This window comes from Microcaecilia unicolor, chromosome 9 (genome assembly GCF_901765095.1).
Source record: "Microcaecilia unicolor chromosome 9, aMicUni1.1, whole genome shotgun sequence".
NCBI classification, from domain to species: domain Eukaryota; kingdom Metazoa; phylum Chordata; class Amphibia; order Gymnophiona; family Siphonopidae; genus Microcaecilia; species Microcaecilia unicolor.
In genome coordinates, this window is record NC_044039.1 from 180,303,632 (window position 1) to 180,321,851 (window position 18,220).

At 41.0% G+C, this 18,220-nt stretch overlaps 1 protein-coding gene across 1 annotated transcript in view; it reads left to right on the forward strand.

The window, feature by feature from the left end:
- The window catches only part of LOC115477722 (nesprin-2-like), a 359,728-nt gene that overhangs the window by 53,795 nt on the left and 287,713 nt on the right, over positions 1-18,220 (forward strand). Inside the window, exons 17-21 of the mRNA XM_030214775.1 lie at positions 582-750; positions 6,257-6,412; positions 10,008-10,148; positions 13,762-13,944; positions 17,998-18,135. Of these exons, the coding sequence (XP_030070635.1) occupies positions 582-750; positions 6,257-6,412; positions 10,008-10,148; positions 13,762-13,944; positions 17,998-18,135 (787 nt within the window). The remainder of the gene's footprint in view (positions 1-581; positions 751-6,256; positions 6,413-10,007; positions 10,149-13,761; positions 13,945-17,997; positions 18,136-18,220) is intronic.

An 18,220-nucleotide genomic window follows, 5' to 3' on the forward strand; every position in this document is an offset into this window, starting at 1 on the left:
CTTTAGGAGTACATCTTGTCAAATTCTTCAACATAAACCAAATTAAAAACATTAGATATGTCATGCTGGGTCAGACAATGCTCCATCGAACCCAGCATCCTATCTCAAGTAGTGGCCAACACTGGTTACTTGGAGGTATTTGGCAGATCCCACTGAGGAGATCCACTCCTAGAAATCAGAAAAAAAAATACTGGGAATATGGCAAAACCAAGGTGGTTTAATAAGACAAGAGATGGCATGAGGCTATCTGGCCTATTATATGGGCTGAAGCTTGCCACCATATTGAGTGACCCAAACATTCGCAGATGTTATTGAAAAACAATAGCAAACTTGTGAGGTTTATATTGTTTTATTAACCCTCCTTTTGCATTCTTTCTGTTAGGAGAGGAGTTGAGGAGTTTTCAAGGGGTATGCTTTGGGTACACCAATAAGGCAGCTGTTGGGGGGAAACGGCTTCATATTTTTGATGTCATGCCATCTCCTGTCCTATTAAACCCCCCCTTGGGCAAAAAACTACCATTAACATGCGAGTTATTGCATCTGTTTCAGTCAAACTAAACCTTATGAAAATTTTGTTCTAGTCTTTGTAAGAAAATTCAGAAGAGAAAGCAGTTGGTGCAATCAGAGATTCAGAATCGAGACCAGATTAAAGAGGAAATAAAAGCTGTTATGGACTCACTGCTGAACACATCATCCTGTTTCCAGAATCTCTGTGATATAGATCCCAATGAAAAGGCAACACGCTTGACGGTAAATATTTCATTATTGCAACCTCTGTGCATGTAAGATCAGTGGTTATAATGAGTTTCCCTTGTTTTTTACTTCCATAAAGTTTTGTTTCTACTGTGAAAGTTTTGGAATGCATTTTGAAAGGACTTCTACATCATAGGAAACGTCTTATGAAATATAAAGTGTCTAATACTGAAATGTCATCTACAGGCTTCAGCTCAGCTGAAGAAGAGATCTGTATAGTCTCAAAGCCCATATACAGAAGTTCTGGCTGCTTATTTTATTGGTCCATTACAATGTATCTTACCCTTTGAAAATTATCCTTCACAAATATACATCCATGGATGGGCAACAAATGCAACTTTTATTGGTTCAGAAATACTTTGTAAAGGTACCTAATCAGCTAAATATGTATTTGCCCCAGTAGATTCGTTTGATTGAAAATTGTCCCCTTGAGCTAATATGGGGGTTCACAGCATGTACACTTTTCACTGAATTAAAAGGGGGTGTTCTGGGGTGTGTTTAGGCCAAGGAGTAAAGCACATGAACGGAATGGCATTTTTGAGTCTGCGTGCATACTTTTTCCTCCCATTCTTCTGTCCACAGACAAAAAAAGAGGTACAAAGTATGAGGGACTTTTGTGCCCTCACTTGCACAAGTGCAAAATTTCCTTTTGAAAATTCCTACCAGTTCCCTCAGAAACGTACCCTTGAACTTTTCACTGGGGGGATACTATTGGAAATTGGCCCCCCCAAGGACGTACTGTAACTGCATGCATTCATACATAAAGAGTGCAATATTATGAAGGTTTTACTGTGTGTAAAGGCTTTTTTACATGTGGAAAAGGCGTTTTATAACATTGTCCTGCAGCGTACACACTGATGAGATGGCAGGCACAGTGGAGTTGCTTGCCTGTAATGGAGGTTCTCTGTAGACTGCAGGGGAATACAGCCACACTGTATGGTGATGTTGTCTTGATCAAACCAGTGTGTGGCGCTCTTCTCTCGTTCAAGGAAGTCTTTTTGTCTCCCCTGAGCATGCATGGGTATTCCTTAACTAGGCAGGATTTCCTTCTCTCCCCTGAGTCCATATTCAAGCAGATTTCTGATATCCTTTCAAGGGGGATGGAGAGAGGGAAAGTGTGACTGCATTCCTCTGTTGTCTGCGGAGAACCCCTGTTACTGGAATAGTTGCAGTGCAAAGTGAAAGATTGAGGATATGACAGATAGAAGGGATGACAGTAGGAGAGAGAATGCTGAGTAGATAGGTGGAAATAGAATTAGAGGAACAGGTAGTCAGTTTGGAGGAGGAAAGAAAATGTGCAGTTTCCTCTTCAGTGATTTCAGAAAAAGGAGGCATGGGTTGAAGGAGGGTTGTTAGAATGGGCTGGGGGAAGGAGAGGTGGAAGTGACTTGGTTGCGAGCTCAAGGTTAATCTTGTGAACCTTATCTTGAAAGTACTTAGCCATAGTCTAGGGGGAGAAAGTGAAGGAGGGGTTGGAGGTGAAGGCACTTTAAGGAGAGAGTTCATCATGGCAAACAGACATTGAGGGTTTGAGCCAAGAGAGTTGTGAAGTGGATGTAGTAGTCCTGTTTGGCAAGTGAGAGAGCAGACTGGAAGGAGATTCGCAAGAATTTGAAATGTATAAAGTCAACATGGGCACAGGAGTTTAGCCAAAGACATTCAGCAGATCGGGCACTGGAACGTAGGTAGCGGATTCTAAAGGTGAGCCAAGGCTGGGGTTTGGAACGCCTTACAGAGCGTGGAATGGGAGGAGCGAGGGTATCCAGAGCAGAGGAGAGAATATTATTGTAGGAAGAGACATCCTCATCGACAGACTTGGATAACATAGTGGTTGAGAAGAGGTATGAAACACTGATGGAGAGAGTGCAAGTGTCAGTAGCCTTAAGATTCCCAAATGTATAGGTGGAGATTGGATGGGACTGGGGTGGGGGGTGTTTTAAGTGTGAAGGTTATGAAATGATTGTCAGAGAGGGGAAGAACTGAGGTGCAGTAAGTGCAGTTGGAAAAAAAGACAAGATCAAGACAGTGGCCATTCTGGTGAGTAGGGGTAGTGGAGCACAGCTGAAGATTGAAGGAGGATGTTAGAAAGAAACTGAAAGGCATAAGAGTCAGAGGGATCATTAGCATGAATGTCAAAATCCCCAAGAATGAGGGAAGGAGATGAGGGTTCAAGAAAGAAGGAAATCCAGGAGTCAAAGTCAGTGAGAAAGGAAGAAAGGGACTTATCAGGGGGTGGATAAGCGACTGCTACTCGGAGAGGTAGAGGAGTGAATAGACTGATGAAGTGGACTTCAAAGAAAAGCAGTGAGACTGAGGTGGAAGAAGAGGTTGAAATCTATAAGAGGGTGAGAGTAGTAGCCAGACACCACCTCCATGGCCAACCTGGCGAGGTGTATGGGAGAAAAGGAAACCTTCAAAACACAGGGCAGCTTCTGTAGATAGCTGGGTGGCTGGTGGATGTGAGGATCACTTTGAGGGGTATAATCGAACAGTGCCGGCCAAATAGGTGGCCGGCCATCTATTTGGCCGGCGCCGCAAAGAGCAGTCCTGAACCGTATTATCGAAAAAGATGGCCGGCCACCTTTCATTTCGATAATACGGTTGGGGCCGGCCAAATGTCAGAGATGGCCGGGTTTGAGATGGCCAGCATCGGTTTTCGCCGATAAAGGAAACTAATGCCGGTGATCTCAAACCCGGCCAAATCCAAGGCATTTGGTCATGGGAGGAGCCAGCATTTGTAATGCACTGGTCCCCCTGACATGCCAGGACACCAACCGGGCACTCTAGGGGGCACTGCAGTGGACTTCAAAAATAGCTCCCAGGTGCATAGCTCCCTTACCTTGGGTGCAGAGCCCTCCAAATCCCCCCCAAAACCCACTCCCCACAACTGTACACCACTACCATAGCCCTTAGGGATGAAGGGGGCACCTACATGTGGGTACAGTGGGTTTTGGGGGGGGGGGTTGGAGGGCTTAACATTTACGACCAAACGTGTAACAGGTAGGGGGGGGGGTAGGCCTGGATCCACCTGCCTGTAGTGCACTGCACCCACTAAATACTGCTCCAGGGACCTGCATACTCCTGTCATTGAGCTGGGTATGACATTTGAGGCTGGAATATAGGCTGGCAAAAAATATATATTTTTTTTTTGGGTGGGAAGGGGTTGGTGACCACTGGGGGAGTAAGGGGAGGTCATTCCCGATTCCCTCTGGTGGTCAAATAGGAGGAAATTTTTTTTTGCTCAGCGAATAGTTAAGCTCTGGAACTCGTTGCCAGAGGATGTAGTAACAGTGGTTAGCATATCTGGGTTTAAAAAAGGCTTGGAGAAGTTCCTGGAGGTAAAGTCCATAGTCTACTATTGAGACAGACATGGGGAAGCCACTTCTTGCCCTTGGATTGGTAGCATGGAATTTTGCTACTCTTTGGGTTTCTGCCAGGAACTTGTGACCTGGATTGTCCACTGTTGGAAATAGGATCCCGGGCTAGATGGACCATTGGTCTGACCCAGTATGGCTATTCTTATGTACTTATGTTATGTTCTTATGGCAAGCCAAGGGGTGACAGCAGTTTGTAAGACTCCAGTGAACAAATCTTGTCCACTTAAATTTACAGGGTTTCCTGAAAACAATGCTAAGATTGAATATCCAGACCAGAGCTTCCAAGTTACCCTGTTCCAGGAGAGAGATTTTAGACCAGTTCTGGATTTCTGCCAACCTCATCTTGATGCATTATGGGACCTGCAGCATTGATTTCAATGGGTAGAATTAGGGACTACAAATGCCACAGTACTTTGGGATGTAACTAGGACTGGCCAAAAAGTCTCTCTCCTGGAACTGGGTAATGTAGCAGCTCTGCCAGACCTTTCTGCTGTGTCAGCAGTTTCAGGGAATTTCCATGCAGCATTGGTTGATCTACCAGTACAGAGAGAAGATGTGGAAACCAGCTGTGTCTCCATCAACAAGGAGTTGTTAATATGACATGTGCTTTATTCTGAACTATTTTTTGAAGTACTCTGGATATTAGAGAAAGTGGTTTGAAAAATAGCGAAGAACTCTGCTCTAAGGGCTAGAGGGGCCCTTTTACCAAGCTGCGGGAAAAAGGGCCCTTATTTAACTGGGTAGTAGCAGCTGCTACCTGGGTAAATGCTACTGACCGGGGCCAACCCTTGACCTGTTATGTACATTTGCTGTGGGACCAGTGAAGCAGAAAGATAGAGACAAGCCACTTTCCTCCTCCTGTTACCCATCTCCAAACTAGGGAAATGTGACCAAGGCTGATCTTGAGCCTTGGGAGGTTACCTGGGTCTTGGAATCCCTGCTTTGTTAGTCCTTTTTTCTTTTCTCATGGCAAATCTTATACCACATTTTTTGGAATGCCTAATGTAGGCTTCAGAGGATACCAGAGTGTGACTGCTTTAAAGTGCCCATCTTTGGTGTTGCATGACTGCACAGGTAAAGGAGTTGTGGAAAGTTAGTATTTTTAATTTGTAGGTTAGCTGTCTTGGAACATTTTGGCAGAAGCTTTTCTACCCCAATATTTTGGCAAGAGGACTTAGATTAAATTTTGTTTTCTTTTATCTCATAATATCCTTTGCACTGGGTCCTGCAGTTTGAAAGAACTGTTCTCTGCTGTTTCATATAATCGCTTGAAAGCAGATATTTCAGCTTCACATTTGTAGTTCTCAGTGGCCTTGCACTAGAATAATATTGCTAGAAAATATGTGCAAGCTGCTAAAAGTTCTTCAGGATAGTTTTTCTTTTCTTTCTTTCGTTTTTTTCCTTTTTTAAATTTTTGATAGTAATTGGAACTATCCAAAGATAAGGCTAAAATGCATTTTCAGCATCCAAGGATGATATTGTATAATTAAATGAGAAGCCAGGGTTTGTGGTTTTTGGAGGGGTGAGTGATACAAAACTAAGGGGTCCTTTTACTAAGGTGTGCCGAAAAATGGTTTGCGCTGGTGTACACGCATGTATTGGACGTACGCAGGTCCATTTTTCAGTGCGCCTGCAAAAAAGGCCTTGGGGGGGGGAGGCAAAATGGACGTACGACAAAATGAAAATCGGTGCATGTCCATTTTGGGCCTGAGACCTTACCACCACCCATTGAACTAGCGGTAAGGTCTCATGCATTAACCGGGCGATTATGGCCTATGCGTGTAGAATGCCGATTACCACCCGCTTAGCGCTGTGTACCGGAAAATAAAATATATTTTCCAGCACGCCTAGTGGACGCGCATAGAAAATGAAATTACAGCCCGGGCCACACGGTAGCAGGGCTGTAGTTCAAAATTGACATGCGTAGGACGTGCGCACGCACCCATTAAGCTTAGTATAAGAGCCCCTAACACTTTACAGATTGAAAAGCAAACTGAGTGAGAAGTATTTTATTGTAAAATACATGCTAATTTACATCAAAGGTGTAGTGCAATTTCACAGTAGTTCATCTGAAGTTTAGGAGTTCCTTCCTTGGAAGTAACTGCAGCTTCTCTCTATTTATCCAGGAGCTGCAAGATCTAATTAATAAAGAGAAGCTGAAAATAGATGATATCATGGAAAAGCTGCGAATCAAGTATTCAAATATGGACACGATACTTCCTGAAGAGATTGAAACCCAGGTGGAAGAATGCAAGAGAGTGCTGCAAGACATGGATAATAAGGTAATGATGATTATTTTAGGACCCGGAGGATGAGGAACACAATTCATGTGTTGTTGCCACGAGGATGAATCCTGTTTAGAAGGAATGGATCCAAAGAAACTTACTGGAGATTAGGTGGCAACATCGGTAATTGGGAAGCAAAGCCAGTGCTGGGCAGACTTCTATGGTCTGTGCTCTGATCGTGGCTGAATAGATTTGGATGGGTTGGTGTGGAACTTTTCAGGGAATTCAATGACAACTTCTGACGTTTTTAGAACAAGGACCATGCTGGGCAGACTTCTACAGTCTATGCCCTGAAAATGGCAAGGACAAATCAAGATCAGCTATACATATGAAGTATCACATCATACCTTATGTAATGAGTTTATCTTGTTGGGCAGACTGGATGGACCGTACAGGTCTTTATCCTCCGTTATCTACTATGTTATATGTTACTATCTCTTCTAAGCTTTTCATTAGCATAGCAGTGCATAGATTATATATGAAAACAATTGTTTGCATTTTGCTTGTGCATTTCACCAATTTTCTTTTAAACAGGAAAACATTTTGTAATTTCGAATGTGATTATGAAATCTTAATTTTTCTTAGAATAGCTGGCAAAGGGAAATCTCAGCAAAACATGGTCCCTATATCCCTCCATCCTCAGAGTTCCCTGCTTTCACCTTTGCTATTTAACATTTACCTCAGGATATTGGTGAGGCCATATCAGGTTGGGGTGTTTCTATATTTACATATGCAGATGATGTCTTTCTCCTATGTCCAGCACTGGATAAATTGAAGACACTCTAATATCCTTGAATAACATTCTTTCAAAGATCAATTTATGGGCCCATAATAATTTCTTGAGGTTGAATAGATTAAAAACAAAGGAAATTTGGTTTGTTGATTTTTAATCTCTACCAAATAAAGAGTTAACAGTTACTTTCCAGGGAAGTTTTAAAAATTGAGGATATCCCTGAGGAAGGAGGTTTTAATCTTCCAAAGCTAGTCAAAAATGTATTAGTCCAATAAAAAGGTACCACCCTATATTCTATTTTTTTATGTAAGAAAAAGGAAGAAGTTAGTATAGCAATTAATGTATTTGTAGAGATCAACAGTGAAATACAAAAAATGTAACTGACGTGTTAACTGTTGGCAAATTACCCACATAGAAAACCAATGAAGTGAAGAAAACTTCAGTTTAAAAGAAGGGCATATACCCAATGGCCTCTCTGTCACATACCAGCACATTTTAATGAAAACAAAACCATCCCTTCAAACTGAGTTCAGAATGGCACCCTAGGGAACATTTTCAGTGCTGGCCCAGTAAGTTTTGCCGCATATATAACACATAAAAGTTAGAATGAGCAAGGACCATACCATAAAGTATAAATTTAACTGCCAATGTTTTCATAATCCTGTCTGTATGCTAGAGGGGAATATACAGATTTCAGCAGACACAGGAATATAATTAGTAGCTTGTCATTATTACAAAATCTTAGGGGTCCTTTTACAAAGGCATGCTGAAAAATGGCTTGCAGTAATGTATGCACAGGTTTTGCGTGTACGCCAATCCATTTTTTAGCGCGCCTGTAAAGAAGGCCTTTTTTTGCTGTAAATGGATGTGCAGCAAAATGAAAATTGCCGCGCGTCCATTTTGGGTCTGAGACCTTACCGCCAGCCATTGACCTAGTGGTAAAGACTCACGTGTTAACCGAGCAGTAATGACCTACACATTCCAAATGCCACCTGGCGCTCGTCCATTACGTGCGCCTGAAAATAAAAAATATTTTTCAGAAGCGCATATTGGACGCACGCCAAAAATGAAATTACCGCGGTAGTCGGGCGGTAACTCCATTTTGATGCACGTTGGATGTGCGTAGACGCTTACGCGGCGTAGTAAAAGGGCCCCTTAATTTCCTACACTGTCGACTCAGTACTGAGTGCAAAAAGGAATGATGTGGAGATACTGAAAACTGCATTGAGGAAGGGAAGGGATGAAAATGGTTTTCAATGTATTTGGAAAGAGACATTGAGAAAGGGGTTCTGGCAGGAGAAGAATGGGAGGAGAAAAACACTTTAGACATTTGTGTACATTAGAACCAACCTATAGAATATCTCATAAAGGAAGCAAACTGATCAGATGGATACTTTCTCTACAGTTTCACAGTAGTAACCATACAAGTCAGCTTTTGTTTTTAGGGGTCCTTTTACTAAGGTGCCCTGAAAAATGGCCTGTGTTGGTGTAGACATGTGTATTGGATGCGCACAGGTCTATTTTTCAGCGAGCCTGCAAAAAAGGCCTTTTTTTTGGTCAAAAATGGACGTGCGGCAAAATAAAAATTGGTGCACATCCATTTTGGATCTGAGACCTTACTGCCACCCATTGACCTAGTGGTAAAGTCTCACACGTTAACTGGGCGGTAATGGTCTACACGTGTACACTGCTGATTACAGCCTGGTTAGCGCTGAGCGCTGGAAATTTCCGGCGCATTTGGTGGACGTACGTAAAAAATGAAAGTACCGCCCGGGCCACACGGTAGTCGTGCGGCAGTTCAAAATTGTAGGACCTGCATACGCACCTACGTGGCTTAGTAAAAGGGCCCCTTAATGAACTGTTTTTTATCCTCATCAGCTAAGAACTTGGTTTATCAAGATTTTGCTTGTGAATCGAGTACAGAGCAATGTTTCCTCTAAGGAGTGGCCTGATGTGTGCAAATTCTTTTTTCGTGTGAGCAACAAATTTTAAAAACTAACAATTTTTGAGCACCAGTATCAGCAATGCATTACTGTATATAGCACAAAAAAAACAAAACAGAATATTTTTGTAAGCAATGCTCCTAAAGTATGAGCAAGCACATGTGCTCCACTTAGAGGGAACATTGGTACAGAGTACTTCTAGTTGTGTTGGTCCTGAAAAGAACTAGTTTCTCTGTACATTTTGATACCTTTTATTGGATTTAGTGTAATGTTAACCCAAAATATGAATGCACTATTTGGCTGCTTGACTCAGGCTAAAAAAGCCTGCTTGAGTGCATAAGATGCTGTTCCACACACTTAACTCCTTTACTTTTGCACATTCTAATCCATTTGGAGATGCCACCTTGTGAGGATACCTTTTGGCCAATATTATCCTGAGCTGGATTTGAATTGGTAATCTAAAGCAAAAGGATTCACATCTGTTACTTTCAGTTTCTTCATAATGAGGAATACAAGTGACATTTACTTTGGCTTATAGTAAATGACAGCAGATAAAGACCAGCATGGTCAAACTAGTCTGCCTAGAAAGGTGGCCATGGTTGAACTTGCCACTCCTTGCAGGATGCTTCTCTTTTCAGGTTACGGCCCTCTATGCTCTCTTTGTTTGAGTGTGCGTGTGTGTGTGTGTTGCTTTCCTTGAGTGGAAATACTGTATGGGGGTAAATATTCTGCCAGCGGTGGCGTGTGCTTTGCTGACCGCTGCCAGAATTATACCTGGATATTTAGTGCCGGACCACGTCTAGGCTTTGCATTGAATCCCCGGTTTATGCAACGCCGGCTAACACTGTTGGTCTTGTTGTTGATCTGAAGCTTATGTTTTATTAAACAGCTTAATTAGATTTTTTTTTTTCAATAGGTCAAAGATGAAGTGTTGCAAAGTTCACCTCAGTATATGATGAATAAAAAAGTAGAGGAAATTAACAACGGCCTTCAAACAGTTGAAAAGATGTTACAGCAGAAAAGTGAAAACCTTGTAAAAGCTAAAGAAATTCAAAAGGTAATATCATTAAAACTGTGCTTATAGGAGAGAGAGAGCTGTGAATCTCATTAGTGTGCTTAAAGGAACATTTGCAATTAGGAAATGACCACTGCTATTTCATAGCAGAGATATAAGGCAGACATTCAGTCTGAACAAAACTAAAGAACAATACTGCATTATACATTTTATTTAGAAAATCCTATTGCAGGTCTTAAAACTTTTGTCATAAAGGTAATTGCTATTTCTTTGCTGTGCAGCAATATTTCTACAAGTCCCTCTCACTTTATTGCTAGTGGAAATAATAACTACAGTTTCTCTATCAACTTGTATATTTCTTGATGGAAAAATACCTTCTAGTAGGAATTACAGAAAGCATTATTGATGAACACCACCAGGTGGCACTGACAGTTGCTGCAATGGGATTCAAAGTATGAATAGAAGAGTAGCCAGTTGGCTTTAGTTTTTGAGGACAGATTGATGTGGTCTTGATTTTGCAGCACTTGACTCTTTTCCACTCTGATTCCCTGTGAGAAGCAAGGCTATACACTTACCTTGCAGTGGGTAACAGGAAGACACAAATAACCTGCTCTGAAAAAAATGGAGCATTTTGGTATCTGACTGCGGAACCTTGCTTGTCACTATCCAGTAATATCTGCTAATCATATCAATGGGCATTGGCTTCCATGCCCTTATTTAGTAAAATGTTATTGTATTGCTTCAGCGAGGTTCTGGGGAGATGGATGGATTCTTTATTCACCTTTAGGCTTGATTTTAAACAGGAAGACTTAATGAAAAGTCCTAAAATCAACTATTTTTAAAGGCAGCAGAGACTCCATTGCCCCAGGTACAAAACTTAGATTGTGAACCCACTAGGGACAGAGAAACTAACTGCATATAATATATGTAAACCGTACCAAGAGAAAAGCAGTATATCAAATCCATGACCCTACATGCCTACCCACCTATGTGCCTTTTTAAAAGAGGTTCCTAGAACCAGCCCCAATAGTGTGCAAATTTATCCCTACTCTAAAAAGGTGTAACTTTATGCTTGAATTGTAAAATATGGGCATATATTGCAACTCTGCCTCCACGTCACTCAAATTACACCCCTAAGAAAGGATACACACAGATCACATAAAATTGGGAGCATTCTTTCCATATATGTACTTTTTGTATGTGTGTGTAGTTGTAAAATTTTATAAAAGCCCTTTTACTTAGTGTCCATACTAGACCAGTCCAGAACCAGCAGTTGGAGACAGAAAGAAAGTAGTTCTGTGTGATTCACCCCCTAAGAACACAGTGCAGCATTAGAATGCTTAGTATTACATCCATCTGTTTTCAGCAGATGAATGACAGTTAACAGTGCAGCTCCCTAGATCGTTAAATGGAAAGCTCCTGAGCTAGTTGAAGAACTGAGCTTCATTTGATCTGAGGGTACCTTCTAAGGTCTGAGCTCCATTTAAAAAGAAAAAGGTATTTGACTTGGCACTGGGGTATAGCTTAGAGGACTTTGAGCGTTTCTACCGCCTTGCTATTGCTTTCAGCCTCCACTTATCAGACGGAAGTGGTTTTATTTCTCAGCACAGACAACGGTCAACTGAGCTAATAGCGCTAATTGTAGGTTTATAAAATGTAAGTAAGTGTACTAGTCACTGCCATTGAGGGGAGAGGTTTTCTCTACTGTGGTTTGCCTGAGGGAACTCGAGTCTTCAGCCAATCTGAATGCCAGCAGTTGATATTGCTCTGGGGCTGTTTAGCCCTCAGCATCAATTTCCACTAGAACCATACCCAAGTGCCCGAGGTAAATTTCTGGGGTTCTATCAGAGCAGCTCTGTGCACCTTGCCATTAATGCACCAGATCTCTGGTAATTCGTGGATGGAGCTTGTTGACAGTTTCTTGTCTGCCAGTGTTCATGATGGTTATTCTGCTCAAACTATTTTCTTGGGGCTCCTTTTCCCGCTCATGCTGGAACAGCAGACACTGATTTTTTCCCTTATTGCAGGGCACTTTTTCCTCTTCCCAGAGCTTGATGATTTAAATTGCTACGGTATATGGCTCTTTGTCTTAGTTTTTCCCTACTCAAGCTGTTTTAATTAATAAATTTTTCACCCAAATTCAGTCCAAGACAGACTGTTCTAATTCTGGTGTTATCACTGATGCTGGGTTGCTGGACACTTGATCTGAAATGGCAGAATTACTACAGCTGATCCTAAGGGAACTCAGCTGTTATGCTGTATTTCTGTCAGATGGGTTATAATCTTTGACAGCATAACTGGAACTGCTGTTTCTTTGCAGCTGATCCCAAGGGAGCACAGGACTTGATCTTGGTATTCTTGCTAGAGGAAGTATCCCTGTGGCAATCTCTTGATCTGATGCTACAGATTAAAATAGACAATTAGCTAATGCTCTGGCCTCAAATAATGCTATGCCAATGTACCTGAAGTGCTGTCAGTTGCAGTTCCTGTCAGACATTGTTATGGACAAACAAGAGATCTTCAGAGGCTGACCACAAATCACATCAGTACCTGGCTGATTTTACTGTTTAAAAAAGAAAAGGCATTTTGGTGCACCTAGATTCACCTGCAGTTGAGAGCTGGGAGAGAGGGAAGAATGGCCATTTTAATTTGGAAAGTGTTTTCTCTTTGGCTTCTCTATGCAGTTATATTCCTGGGAGCAGGATTTTTACCTTTTTCTTAAAGAACTATTTGTGCCTTGGCTTTAAGACCTTAGTGGCCAGTTTCTTCCTTTTATTCTTTGACTTGCCTATACATCATTCCTTAGATGTGCAGATCATCAAGAAGGGACACAAGAACAGTCTCAGTTCCTTACCCAGTTATGAAGCCAGATTGACACGGGTCTAGCCAATTACTTTCAATTATCCAGTCATTTGAGCTGACTTCAGACTGTCAATTCTATAAGTTTTGCCAGGAAAGGAATGTTAGATACTGGTTGGTAGTTTTCAAGCTTGTCCTGGTCCAGTGAGCTCTTTTTCAGTAGGGAGTGCTCCACATCTCTTTTTAGTGTTGTTGGAAGCTGCCCTTCCATAAGACAGGAGTTAACTATTTTAGTGGCCCTTTCAATGAGGCCTGTGCTCGGGCAGGGATCAAGAGGGAAGGTTGTAGGCCATAGACTTTTCAGGATATTTTCAAGAGCCTCCTCTGTGACCTGGTTGAATGAGTCCCAGATGGTTGTGCATGGGGGGGAAGAGGGAGTGTTCTCTTCATTAGCTGGTAGGAGCTTTGATGGGAATGACTGTAGATCCTGATGGAGACCTTTAATTTTGTTGGCAAAATAAGTGGCAAAATCACTGCTGGTTAGATATAGCTGGGAAGACTTGCAGAAAAAGCAGAAGAAAGTATCTGTGCATATTTTATATCCATGTCAATTTTCAATAGTAAAGTTATATATTTTACTTTGAGCATTGTTGCAAAACCCACAGTTACAAACTACACACAGAATTGCACCAGATTGGGCAGTTGGAGAATTGTACCCTTTATGATAATGAATTTTGAAAATCTGGTACAAATCTGTTTGGCCTGTACACCAAATACTGGTTAGGTGTATCCCCCCATTGAAGAACTTATTTTTCAAGAAGTATTTGAATAACAAAGTTTTATTTTATTTGTTTAGAAAATCTGGGATGAGCTGGACCACTGGCATTCCAGACTAAATGAACTGGATTCAGAAGTTCAGGATTTTGCTGAAGAGGACCCAGATCAAGCACAAACATGGATGGATAGTTTAATGAGTCCACACCAGCTGTATCAGCAAGTCTCAAAACGTTCTGAACGCAGAACCGCACTACTGAACAAGGTGAAAAAAAAAGTCTTATCAGACCTCCAGTAGCACAAAACACTTGCTTTCCAACCAATCTGACAGGGAGGTATTGTTTGTTAATTTAGCACACAATAACCATTAACATGCTAAAGCAATATTATGTACACCAAAACCACGTAGTCAAAACTAGAGGCTGACAAAAGACGAATCAACACAGGAGATGTAAATCCAACAGTCTTTATTAATATCCTAAAAAGGTGGACCCGACACGGGCCGTGTTTCGACGCACACAAGCGTCTGCATCAGGGGTTCAAACAGTAAGCTCTAAAACGGAGCACAGGATCGCAGTCCCGCTGGAGTTTAGAACTGTAGATCTAGATTTTAGCTTCGACAGTGACTGTAAGAAGGTAGTCAGTTTGTTTTGATTATAACAGTATTTGTTTAAGATCTACAGTTCTAAACTCCAGCGGTACTGCGATCCTGTGCTCCGTTTTAGAGCTTAATGTTTGAACCCCTGATGCAGACGCTTACGAGCGTCGAAACACGGCCTGTGTCGGGTTCACCTTTTTAGGATATTAATAAAGACTGTTGGATTTACATCTCCTGTGTTGATTCGTCTTTTGTCAGCCTCTACTTTTGACTACTGTGTTCCCCCATCGTAGAGGTATTTCTCCTGTTGTGTACTTTGCACCAAAACCACGTAACAGATTTTAAATAGAAAGGAGGAGCAGCCTAGTGGTTAGAGCATGGGACTTGATATCCAGAGGTGCCCGGTTCAGAACCCCACTGCTGCTTCTTGTGATCTTGGACAAGTCTCTTAACCCTTTAGTGTCCAATGTTCCCATCAGTCTGTTCCCATATGGCTTATTACAGGAACATTGGACACTAAAGGGTTTTAATCCTCCATTTCCTCAGGTACAAAAGTTAGATTGTGAGTCCTTCAGGGTCAATACCTAGTGTACCTGTATGTAACTATTGAAAAAAGGTGTGATCAAGTTTTTCAACTGTTTCTTAAGCTATTTACAGTAGCCTCAAAGAGACCAGTGCAAGCAACCCCAAATGCTCTATCTGCCCCATTTTAAGGTGTGTTACATTCTCCTATGATAAGGGTAAACATGCCCCTGATGCAGGCAGTCCGCTGCTGAAACACGTAGGGCCTTTATTAACACATCTACATAATAGGAAAACACAAGCACACTTTTATTTTTGAAGGCTGCTTTTTTAATACATTTCATTTATTTGTTAGTCACTGGTTGGTCCTTTTGGCTGCTTCTTTTCTTATATCTTGCCAAGAAATATTTCCGTTTTTAAAAAATATTTGAACTGTGATTTTGTTCATTTGAATGATGATTTTCTTGTATGAAAATTGTAGCAGAAAGGAACTTGTGCTTGCGGTGCAGCTTGTTAACAAGCTGCAGATTTGCACATGCAGCCTGCAGGTAACTGTATATTTCCAGTGACATTCACAGGAGAGGAACGTGGACAGGACCAGTATTTATTTATTAGGATTTATTAACCGCCTTTATGAAGAGATTCACTCAAGGTGGTGATTTTATGCATGTAACTTGAGTGTCCCCTAGTCTTTGTACTTTTGGAATGAGTAAAAAATCAATTCACTTCTACTTGTTCTACACCAGTCAAGATTTTGTAGACCTTAATCCATATCTCCCCTCATCTGTCTCTTTTCCAAGCTGAAGAGCCCTAACCTCTCTAACCTTTCCTTATATGGGAGGAGTTCCATCCCTTTATCATTTTGGTCACTCTTCTTTGAAACTTTTCTAATTCCAGTTGTCCATCTAGCCCAGTATCCTGTTTCCAGCAGTGGCCAATGCAGGTCAGAAGTACCCGGCAGAAACCCAAATAAATGAGAGATTAAGAGAGCAGGAAGCAAAGTATGTAGACTACTTACATCTAATAGATGTTTAATATATCTCAACTGCTGCAACACACAAAAAACCCTTCTTTACTACACTAGAAACTTGATCTTGATTTTAAACAATTATCCAATAAAACTCTCAAATATCTGAAAGTATTCACTATTTAATAGGTGTGCCCTCCAAATTAGGGGCTAATGTTGGCGGAGTTCTACTACCAGAAATCCAACACACAATAGTCTTGTCAGCATTAAGAACTAGCAAGTGGAGTGGAACAAGTAGATATGAATACTTGTTTACTCTTTCCAAAAATACTAAGACTAGGGGCATGCAATGAAGCTACAAAGTAGTAAATTTAAAACAAATCGGAGAAAATATTTCTGCACTCAATGTGTAATTAAACTCTGGAATTCGTTGCTGGAGAATGTAGTAAAAGCAATTAGCTTAGTGGGATTTAAAAAAAGGTTTGGATGGCTTCCTAAAGGAAAAGTCCAAAGACCATTATTCAAACGGACTTGGGGAAAATCCACTGCTTGTTTCTAGAATAAAAACTGTGAAACTTTAACGGCAATGTTCTACTGATGTTTGAATATATAATACAAAGAATAGTAGAACTCAAAACAAGAGTATCTAATTGATTCCAATTAAGTTTGTCTGATATACAATTCACAATATGTGTGAAGGGGAAGTCTCATATGGTCACCTGGGCTTTGTTTAATACCATCTGGGAGGGTGGACCCCTATTGCGTGACAGTTGTAATCATTGACTGACCCCCAAACCTTCCAATGTTTATACTTTTTTAATTTTTTAAAATTTTGTGAATTTTTGCTAAGTTTACTGGTTTTTGTCTCAGTTCCCAAATGTTAAATTATTTGTTAGATGGTATCATAATATCGCAGCTGAACTTAACATTTCATTGCAGTAAAGGCATTTCATTCAACACTTATCTGTGCATCCCGGCTCTTGTGCTGCCCCGACAGGTGCCTGTTTCGCTCTGTAAGGCTTTATCAAGGGATAAGCACACACCGGACCTGTGAAAGTTAAGTGCAACACCATCAGGAGATCCGTCTATACCTGTACTCTGATGTAATTAATCATGCTTGTACGGTGTTAAGTTCAGCTGCAATATTATACCATCTAACAAATAATTTAACATTTGGGAACTAAGACATAAACCAGTAAACTTAGAAAAACTCACAAAATTAAAAAAAAGTATAAACCTAGGAAGGTTTTGTGAATTGTATATCAGACAAACAATTGGAATCAATTAGATACTCTTGTTTTGAGTTCTACTATTCTTTGCGTTGTATATTTCTAGAATAAGCAGCATAAAATGTACTGTACTGTTTTGAGATCTTGCCAGGTAATTGTGCCCTGGATTGGTCACTGTTGGAAACAGGATGCTGGGCTTGATGGACCTTCGGTCTGTCCCAGTATGGCAATACTTATGTACTTATTGACATGGCATAATTGGGCATACGTAAATGTAGGTGCCAACTTACGCTAGTATCCTATAACGGAATCTTGGCGTCTAGATGCCGTCATAGAATTGACACTCAGCGTGCTACATCTAAGCGTTCTATAAACTTAAGCACTGATATTTCTATGAGTGTTACACATGTAAATGTTTAGAATACTAGCATTTTTTTCTGCAAATATGTGACTAGAAATACGTATGGAGCTGTCTGTTGCTGTGCCCACTGATTTTCCACAGAAATCTGCAGCTCCTTTGTGGTCTGCATTGTGTCTGGAAATGTTTGCCATCCACTAGTTGTTTTAGAGAGGAGACCCCAAGTGCTGGGTAGGCTCCTGTATATTTTGTTACTGATTAGGTTGTAATCAGTAGGTCTTACACTGGGATTTCTAATTGGTGGCCAGCTTCTGACCAATTCTGCCATCCATCCTCTTTTGGTCAGTAACTGATTACTTGACCTTAGCTAGGGGGGGGGGGGGTAAAGATGACTGGAGAAAGCAGTGGAAAACCATTCTTCTAATAGTCTGCCAAGAAACTGCCACACAAGCGGTGGCCCCATAAGTCATTCGTGACCTGATATTTGCATACAGGGACTACCTTTTTACCTTTTAAGGCTCATTGCACTTGGTGTTCTAAGTACATTATCAGGTATCCATACTGTCTTTTACATTCTTTTACTAAAACAATTGTATTATATGCTAAATCATTTTAAAATAGATTATTTCAAACTGTTTTGGCAGGGCGCTAGTAAGATGGAAGAATGTGATGAGCTGCTGAAGAACATAAAATTGTGGATAGAGAACACGAATAACTTGTTAACAGGGGAAACAAAATATGACTCGGCTAAATCCCTGAGTAAACATGCAAGTGCCCTTCAGGTGTGTATGTTTGGTGAGCATTTTGTACCTGACTGTTTTCACTTGTGGTTTAGAAATACAAGGCAAAAAAAAGCTTACTGCTGCT